At 45.1% G+C, this 9,004-nt stretch overlaps 1 protein-coding gene across 1 annotated transcript; it reads right to left on the bottom strand.

The window, feature by feature from the left end:
* Positions 1-6,578: 6,578 nt before the first annotated feature.
* Positions 6,579-7,514, bottom strand: LOC137150681 (olfactory receptor 14A16-like). The gene has a single exon (XM_067544658.1). It carries the CDS (start codon positions 7,512-7,514, stop codon positions 6,579-6,581), a length of 936 nt encoding a protein of 311 aa, XP_067400759.1.
* Positions 7,515-9,004: the final 1,490 nt, after the last annotated feature.

The raw sequence follows: 9,004 nt of genomic DNA, 5'->3' as shown, positions 1-9,004 counted from the left end.
TGAAGGAGTTGGCTGAGGTGATTTCAGAGCCATTGGCTATTATCTTTGAAAGCTCGTGGCAACAGGGGGAGGTCCCTGAGGACTGGAAAAAAGCAAATATAGTGCCCATCTTCAAAAAAGGGAGGAAAGAGGATCCAGGGAACTACAGACCGGTCAGCCTCACCTCAATCCCTGGAAAAATCATGGAGCAGGTCCTTAAGGAATCCATTTTAAGGCACTTGGAAGAGAGGAAGATGATCAGGAACAGTCAACACGGATTCACCAAGGGAAAGTCATGCCTGACCAACCTGATTGCTTTCTATGATGAGGTGACTGGCTCTGTGGATGGAGGGAAGGCGGTGGACATGATATACCTTGACTTTAGCAAAGCTTTTGATACTGTCTCTCACAGTATTCTTATCAGGAAGTTAAAGAAGTATGGGTTGGATGAATGGACTATAAAATGGATAGAGAACTGGCTAGAGCATAGGGCTCAACAAGTAGTGATCAATGGCTCCATGTCTAGCTGTCAGCTGGTCAAAAGCGGAGTGCCCCAGGGGTCAGTCCTGGGCCCGGTTTTGTTCAACATCTTTATTAATGATCTAGAGGATGGGGTAGATTGCACCCTCAGCAAGTTTGTGGACGACACTAAGCTGGGGGGAGTGGTAGATACCCTGCAAGGTAGGGATAGTATACAGAGGGACCTAAACAAACTGGAGTATTGGGCCAAAAGAAATCTAATGAGGTTCAACAAAGTTAGTGCAGAGTCCTCCACTTAGGAAGGAAGAATCCCATGCACAGCTACAGACTGGGGACCGACGAGCGAGGCAGCAGTTCTGCAGAAAAGGACTTGGGGGTAACAATGGATAAAAAGCTGGATATGAGTCAGCAGTGTGCCCTGGTTGTCAAGAAGGCTAATGGCATTTTGGGCTGCATTAGGAGGGGCATTGCCAGCAGGTCACGGGAAGCGATTATTCCCCTCTATTCGGCATTGGTGAGGCTGCATTTAGAGTATTGTGTCCAGTTTTGGGCCCCCCACTACAAAAAGGATGTGGAGAAGTTGGAGAGAGTGCAGCGGAGGGCAACCAAAATGATTAGGGGGCCGGAGCACAGGACTTATGAGGAGAGGCTGAGGGAACTGGGCTTGTTTAGTCTGCAAAAGAGAAGAGTGAGGGGGGATTAGATAGCGGCCTTTAACTACTTGAAAGGGGGTTCCAGGGAGGATGGGGCTAGGCTGTTCTCGGTGGTGGCAGATGACAGAACAAGGAGCAACGGTCTCAAGTCGCAGGGGGGGAGGTCTAGGTTGGACATTAGGAAAATATTTTTCACTAGGAGGGTGGTGAAGCACTGGAATGGGTTACCTAGGGAGGTGGTGGAATCTCCATCCTTAGAGGTTTTTAAGCTGAGGCTTGACAAAGCCCTGGCTGGGATGCTATAGCTGAGGTTAGTCCTGCTTTGAGTAGGGGGTTGGACTAGATGACCTCCTGAGGTCCCTTCCAACTCTAATATTCTATGATTCTATGATTGTGTAAATGGTGTGGCCACCTCCAGAATGCCCCCTCGTGGGTGGCTTGGGATGGTTCTGCAGTGCCTTGTCTCCATTTCCCTCCTCAATAACTCCACTAAGGCTGATGTGTCCCTTCTTGGCTCCTGGCTTATTAACATAAAATTCAGCATAAACACAGAAGTGTCTTCCAATGCAGTCTCAAGATGGACAGAGACCCTCCTCCCTAACATCTCTCTGTCTATCTATCTTCAAGTTTCCAAGTTGGAAACGGCTTTTCATCCCTTCCCAGGATCTGTTCTGCTGTCTCCTCGGTCAAAGGTCTGTCTCCTGTAGGAGCCTCTTGAGCTCTTCGGGTCCTGACACAGTTTCCTCTCTTATTTCCTGTTCTTTAGAAGGAGCGGCTGCCCTCTGTCAGGCGAGCTGAGAGGCTGTTAATAAGGCCCAGACGTGTTGGACCCATTCCCTCATAAAGGACCACCTCAGCCGGTGAATGGGTGTGTGAAGAAAGGAAGGCTGAGAGGGTGGAGTTCAGGTTATCATAGAATCATAGAAGATGAGGGATGGAAGGGACCTCAGGAGGTATCTAGTCCAATCCCCTCCTCAAAGTGCATGATCTGTAATTAATGGGAGCTATGGTAATATTAACACTGACAAATGCTGAGGAAGTAAATGAATTGGTTCCTTAGCTCTTGTAAATCAACATAGCTCCATTGACTTCAACTCAACTACGTTGCTTTACATCAGCCGAGGACATGGCTCAGTAGGGGTCTCACATGGGGTGAGTGGGTTGGATAGAGCGAGTCCAGTCTGAGACTTGCCTTCAACTATCCAAGGATTTGCAGGTGATCACCGCTGTCTTGGATTTCACTCCAGAAGTTAGATTGGAGCAAGGAAAGTGGCTATAACCGAAAGGTGGGTGGATGGATGAGACACAGACTGAAAGATCAACATCAGGTCTAGGATTCAAACCACGGTTGTTATGGCTACAGTATGGAATACCGGAAAAGGGACTGGCACAGAGATTGTGATTATACTATGGCCTTAGGTAAGGTGTGCAAAGGAGAACAGGAGGGGAAGGCTATTGTGCATGTTTGGGCCTCTCTGAAATGATGGCTAGGGAAGGCATTTTCAAAACTGCCAAGGGAATCGTGAGGACCAATTTCCATTCAATGCTAAGGCAAGTTGAGCATCCAGACCTCTTAGGTGTCTATGAAAACCTGAGCTTATTTATAAACCGGGTGGATTCTCTGAATTGCCGTTTAATGAGAAATTTCAAGTTTTGTTTTTATTTTGAATTAAAAAAAAGGAAATGTCTTTGAAATTTTCTGCAAAACGAAAAATAAAAAATAATAATTCTGGAAAACTGTTTTGCAGAAATCTTCAAAACTTCATTTTGAAATGAAACATTCATGTTGAAATTTATTTTATTTTATGGTTTTTAATGTCCTTATTAATTGTATTATTTTACTTTATTTTATTTCATGCCATAATTCAGCATAAAATAGGAGTCAAAACATTCCATTATTTTATTTTTTTTATAAAATCATTAAGGATCACTACTACTTGTTATTAAGTTTGGCAGAATTCAATTTTTATTTTGATACATAATTTGGTGGATAATATCAATGCTTCTTTTTAAGCATTTTTTAAAATTGATTTAAGTTTCCGTAATGATGGGAAAGTGGGCAGTGAGACAATGGGGGCAGACATACAGTAATTATTTAATGACAGTAGACTTTGATATTCAAAATGTTCAAGACTGATAGCTGTTAAAACACCAATTGCCAAGATCATGTGGCAAAATATACAAAGTAAATAGTCTTAAATCAAACTCTAATAACTTCTCCTGTAACATTTGTATTACTTCGCTTAGCTGTAAATTCCTGTTTGTATCAATGGAAATATTTTCCATTGTTTTGTGGGTGCAGTGAAATTGATGTTTACCTCCATTTACCAATACAAATCTAATCCTTCCACACCTACTTATTATTGACTGAAACACCTCCTCTTATTCTGTAGATCAAAGTGACTTCAGTTCCCCTTGTGAGGAAACAGTTTGACATCTTGGCCAGGGAAATAAGATACGTGCTCAGGCCTAGATTCAAAAAGGAATATCGGCTTTGCAATTACAAACAGGCCAACACTTAGAAAATCACGGAGAAGTGATTATTCCCCTCAGTTTGGCACTGGTGAGGCCACATCTGAAGTATTGTGTCCAATTTTGGGCCCTCCACTACAGGAAGGATGTGGACAAATTGGGAAGAGTTTGGTGGAGGGCAAGAAAAATAATTAGGGGGCTGGATCACATGACTTATGCGGAGAGGCTGAGGGAACTGGGCTTTTTGAATCTGCAGAAGAGAAGCGTGAGGGTGGATTTGATAGCAGCCTTCAACTACCTGAAGGGGGGTTCCAGAGAGGATGGAGCTAGGCTGTTCTCAGTAGTGGCAGTGACAAAAGAAAGAGCAATGATCCCAAGTTGCAGTGGACGAGGTCTAGTTTGGATATTAGGAAAAGCCATTTTCCCTAGGAGGGAGGTGAAGCACTGGAATGGGTTACCTGGGAGGTGGTGGAATCTCCATCCTCAGAGATTTTTAAGGTTCACCTTGACAAAGCCCTGGCTGGGATGGTTTAGTTGAGGTTGGTCCTGCTTTGAGCAGGGGGTTGGACTAGATACCTCCTGAGGTCCCTTCCCTCATCTTCTATGGTTTAATGATTCTAACAGTAAAATCTGATCACTTGATCCATTCTAGCAACAGGCATATTTTGACAGCACAATGGATTTTAGCAGATTATGTCCTTTCACCAGGCATCTGAGGTGTCCTGCTTCATATGAATTATTACAACCATAGAGAAATGATGAATATGGGGTTTAAAGTGCACTTCTTTGGGGCACAGTGTGCCACACCCTGTCTGGGGAAGAAGGCCCTGACCTTCTTCCTCTATGTCAGCCAGTGGCTACCGCTACCTGCCGCTTTGTAATGTCCAGGCCTTCCTCTGTTGCTCGTTGCTTCTCTGCCTTAACCAACCTCTTCCCTAGGACAAGGCCCTAAGGGCCTGTCCCTTGAGCACAGAGGTTATGGCAGTGGTTTGGGAAATTAGGGAGTTGCTAGTTTGAATCCCTCTCAACGCCTGTGAGAGGTCTCCATTGTAAATGCTCCTGGCACATCCCACGCCATCGTCAGTGGCTCATCATTTCTTCATCTTAACCAACCTCCTCCCTGTGACAGAACATCCCCTTGTATTCACACGCTAGACACTATTGTAATTATCTTCATACAGTCATGCCTTGTAAGGTGTTATTTGAAAACTCATAACCTGCAGAACAGTAAAATGCATCCAGTAACATTATGCACATTGGCTGAAATCATGACTGACGTGTGTTTCCCAGATAAGTTTGGGAAGTTGCTAAACCAGTTCCTCAAAGGCAAAGGGCAGGGCTAAGCCCCTGTCAGGTGTCAACAAAGCTGATGGGCCATCCCCTATCAAGTGGCCATTCTATGGCAAGAAAGGGATGGAAAGGGGTAAAGAGATCTTCATCTTAGCTAAGACACATCATGAGCTCTCTTTCCTCCCTGAAATCTCTTGGTCCTCAGATGGAAATACTTTTCAAAGAGGAACTGAAACAAAGGAGGGACAAACACCCCAGGATACCCCTCTCTTCTCTCTCCCTGTCCATCTCCTGCTTTGCACCGGAGAAGACAAAAGAAGCAGCCATTGTACTCTGGGGGAAGAATCTTAGCCGGAAGAGTTTGGTCAGTAATGCTGTTGAAAGCACGTGGTGAGAAACTTTGCTTTAAAGCTAATATAGCTTGTTCCGTTAGGCACTCCAGAGTGTTTTATATTTATTTTTCTTGCAATCATTTCTGACTCTTCTGCCTCACTGCTTGCACTCACTGAAAATCTCTCTCTTTGTAGTTAATAAACTTGTTTTATTGTTTTATCTAATCCCATGTGTTTAAGTTAAAGTGCTGGGTAATTCCATTTAGGGTGGCCAAGTTGTGTGTACGTTATTCTCTTAAAGGAATAATGCACTTGATATAGTTGGACTGTCTGGGAGAGGCTGGGCAGTACAGGACATACATTTCCTGGGGGGGAAATCCAGGACTGGGAGTGTTTTGGGGTGAATGGGCACACAGCCCCCCCACTGGTCTGGATTGCGCCCCACTACGTCACAGGCATCTACTGGGGTTTTCAGATATGCCCAGGCACCTAACCCCCGTTGATTTCAGTGAGAATTAGGCATCTAGGGCCTGATTTTTAAAGATATTTAGGGGTTTAAAGATGGAGACAGGGGGATATTAAAATAAGCATTTTATTCTTTTTGATGGAAATGGAATGCATTGACATGTCAAAATGAAATTTAGGCTTTGATTCTCTGAATCTATCCATGAATCATTCCAAATAATTCCTGTTTGAACAACAGCATATCTTTAGAAAAAAATCTTGGCCTTTTCTTTGTTAAGCTAAATAGATTGAGCTTCATGATATACATCCCAGATCCACAGCTTGTGTAAACTGGAATCATAGCATTGGACTCAATGGAGCCAGTCCCTATGTGGTGTAAATGGATGTAGTTCCATTGAAGCCAATAGGCTAGATCCGCAGATGGTATAAATTGGTTACGTTCTCTCAAAGTCAGTGAAATTCCACTGGTTTGTGGAGGATCTAGCTCTAAATGTTAAGCTCTGATTCTTCTCCCACATATACCCGTTTATACCAGTCTGAATCCTTTGACGCCAATCCTGATTTATAGACACAAGCGAAAGAAGCTCCCTTCTTTGATTTTCAGTGTCCATGAAACAGGAATAACCATCAAAGCAGTTAAATAGGCATTGCTTAGGCACAAAATGAAAGCCAGATTCTTCCCTCCCACGAAATGCACACCAGTTAAACTTCAGGACTAGGCCAGATATTCTGCAGGTGTAAATCAGAACAACTACGTTGACAGCAATGGAGCGATTCTCGATTTCCATCAGTGCAACTGAGAGCAGAATCTGGCCCATTTATACCTAAACTGTTGTTGTCATGGAAACAACAGGCCTGGACCACAAGGCGCACAGTGAAAGCGTATTTGATGGAGAAAGACAAATGATCAATTCTTGGCAAATAACCTCCACCCAGTCAGTCTCCGCAGTGAAGCTTTGATCTCTTTCTTCCTCATGCTGTACACGATGGGATTCAGCACTGGAGGCACCGTGGAATAAAGAACAGCTGCCACGAGATCCAGAGCTGATGTGGAGCTGAAGGTGGGTTTCAGGTAGGCAAAGATGCCAGTGAAAACGAACAAAGAGACCACAGTGAGGTGAGGCAGGCAGTTGGAGAAGGCTTTGTGCCGGCCCTGCTCAGAGGGGATTCTCAGCACCGTGGTGAAGATCTGAACGTAAGACACAATTATAAAAACGAAGCAGATTAAAACTAAGCACGCACTAAATGTGAGAGCCCCAATTTTACTGAGGTACGAGTCAGAGCAGGCGAGCTTGAGCAGTTGGGGGATTTCACAGAAGAACTGATTCACCGTGTTGCCTCCACAGAAGGTTAATGCAAACGTGTTCCCGGTGTGCAGGGCAGAATTGAGAATCCCACTGATCCAGGCACTGGCTGCCATTTGGAGACAAGCTCCCCTGTTCATCACTCTCTCACAGTGCAGCGGTTGGCAGATAGAGATGTATCTGTCATACGCCATGATGGTGAGAAGGGAAAAATCTGCACCCATAAACAAGAAGAGGGAAAAGACTTGGGTGACACAACCAGCATAGGAAATAGAAGTGGTGTTCATGAGGGAATTAGCTAGGGATTTGGGGATGGTGACAGAGATGGAGCCAAAGTCTAGGATGGACAAGTTCATAAGGAAGAAATACATGGGGACATTAAGGTGATGGTCAAGAGCTACAGCAATGATGATGAGAAGATTCCCCATCAGGGCTGCCAGGTAAAGCAGTAGGAGCAGGATAAAGTAAAGATTCTGCATCTCAGAAACATCAGAGAATCCCAGGAGAAGGAATGTGCTGACAGTGGTTTGGTTGGACATTGTCTTTCTCAAAACATTGTGTGCTTCCTGTGGAGGGAAAGACAAGAACCGGGGTCAGAATTAGGCTAGTAAAATGACTCTCCTTTCGTGCTAACCACCTTAATATCCTTGAGCCATATCCTCAGCCTGTGAAGTTTGGTGTAATATGGAAATGAGGGTGGGGGAATCAGCTCCATTGTCTCAAGTGAAGTTACTCCTGATTTACACTGGGCTGAGTGATTGGATAATCAAGTCCATTGACCAAAGAGGATTACTTTTTATTTACACCAAGTTGAAGGAAAGTAAAATCAGGACCAATTGTTTGTAAATCTTTTTCACCCAAAGACGCATAAGGTTAGGTAAATTTTATCCTCATTTCAGAGAGGGGAGACGGCAGACCAGAGAGTTAGATTCTGCCGTCATGTACACCAGCGTAAATCTGGGGTAATTTCATTGAAACCAGTGGAATTTCTGTGCATTTACCCTGCTGTAAATGGAAGTAGCATCTACCACAGAGATGGAAGGGCTCACTCATGGTTCCACGTTGACATTGCTGTAGAGTCAGGAACACAGCCTAGGAGGAGTCCAGGATCCCAGCTGGAAGAGGCTAGGAAGAAGACAAATGACAATGCAATCTCACGCAGGCTGACTAATAACTACTCTTTCTGGAGCACTCATCTGCAGGGTCACCCAATCCACCCCCTGTGCAAGTCATTGGGTTATTTCACACTTGACAATGCTTCTCTCCTGGTGGTGGGGGTTGGCAGTGACAGAGCAAACACTTAAATATTATCACACAACATGGAATAAAGATGTGACAGATGAGATCACTGTGTGCACCCACTACCCAGCACCCCAGACAGTCTAAACACTGAAGACAGTCTAGTAAATCTAATACCAGTGTTAACAGTGCTAACCCGCACCTGAGCCAGGCTGGTTTGCAGCCAGGCCTTTGTCAGTGCTCAGCTGAGGATTAGGGGCCTTGGCATGAACTGGCACCTGGTCTGCCAGCATCACAGTGATCCTTGAAATGATGGACTGGCCTGATGAAAGGGGAAACTGACTCTTGGGCATTCCCAAGGGAAAGGCTGTTAAAGCCTCCCCTTTATTCCAGAGACTCTGTCCTTTGCTCATCATCTCTGATGATCATTCATTCATCATGCACCCAGGCCACAGGGCACCAATGGATACGCCAGGCCACCAGCGCTGGATGAGTGAGGACCACAGACTGAGAGATGTGAGATGGTTCTCTGGTAGCCCTTCCCTTTCTATCCCCCACTGTCCTCCTCTTTGTCAGAGTTTCACCTGGTCCTGAGATCAGCTGCTCCATACGCCACCAAGACGATGAGCTGAGATGGCCCATCCAGCTCTGCCCAGCCTGAGAAGGGTCACCCAAAAACAGAGACCAGACCAGCTCCATGTTATTTCAGACCAGGGATGTGAGGTGCAACAGCTGTCAGGGGTGATCTGCCCCTAGCCCAAACATCCATCTGTGACTGTGCAACCACAGG

This window comes from Emydura macquarii, unplaced genomic scaffold (genome assembly GCF_026122565.2).
Source record: "Emydura macquarii macquarii isolate MOO-44397 ecotype Brisbane River unplaced genomic scaffold, CSIRO-AGI_Emac_v2 contig_1008, whole genome shotgun sequence".
Lineage (NCBI taxonomy): Eukaryota > Metazoa > Chordata > Testudines > Chelidae > Emydura > Emydura macquarii.
The sequence above is the reverse complement of the archived record's forward strand: the minus strand, read 5'-3'. Positions and strand labels throughout refer to the sequence as shown.

Bases quoted from the DNA above. Each gene is read 5' to 3' on its own strand.
- LOC137150681 (XM_067544658.1), bottom strand. From the start codon at position 7,514: ATGTCCAACCAAACCACTGTCAGCACATTCCTTCTCCTGGGATTCTCT.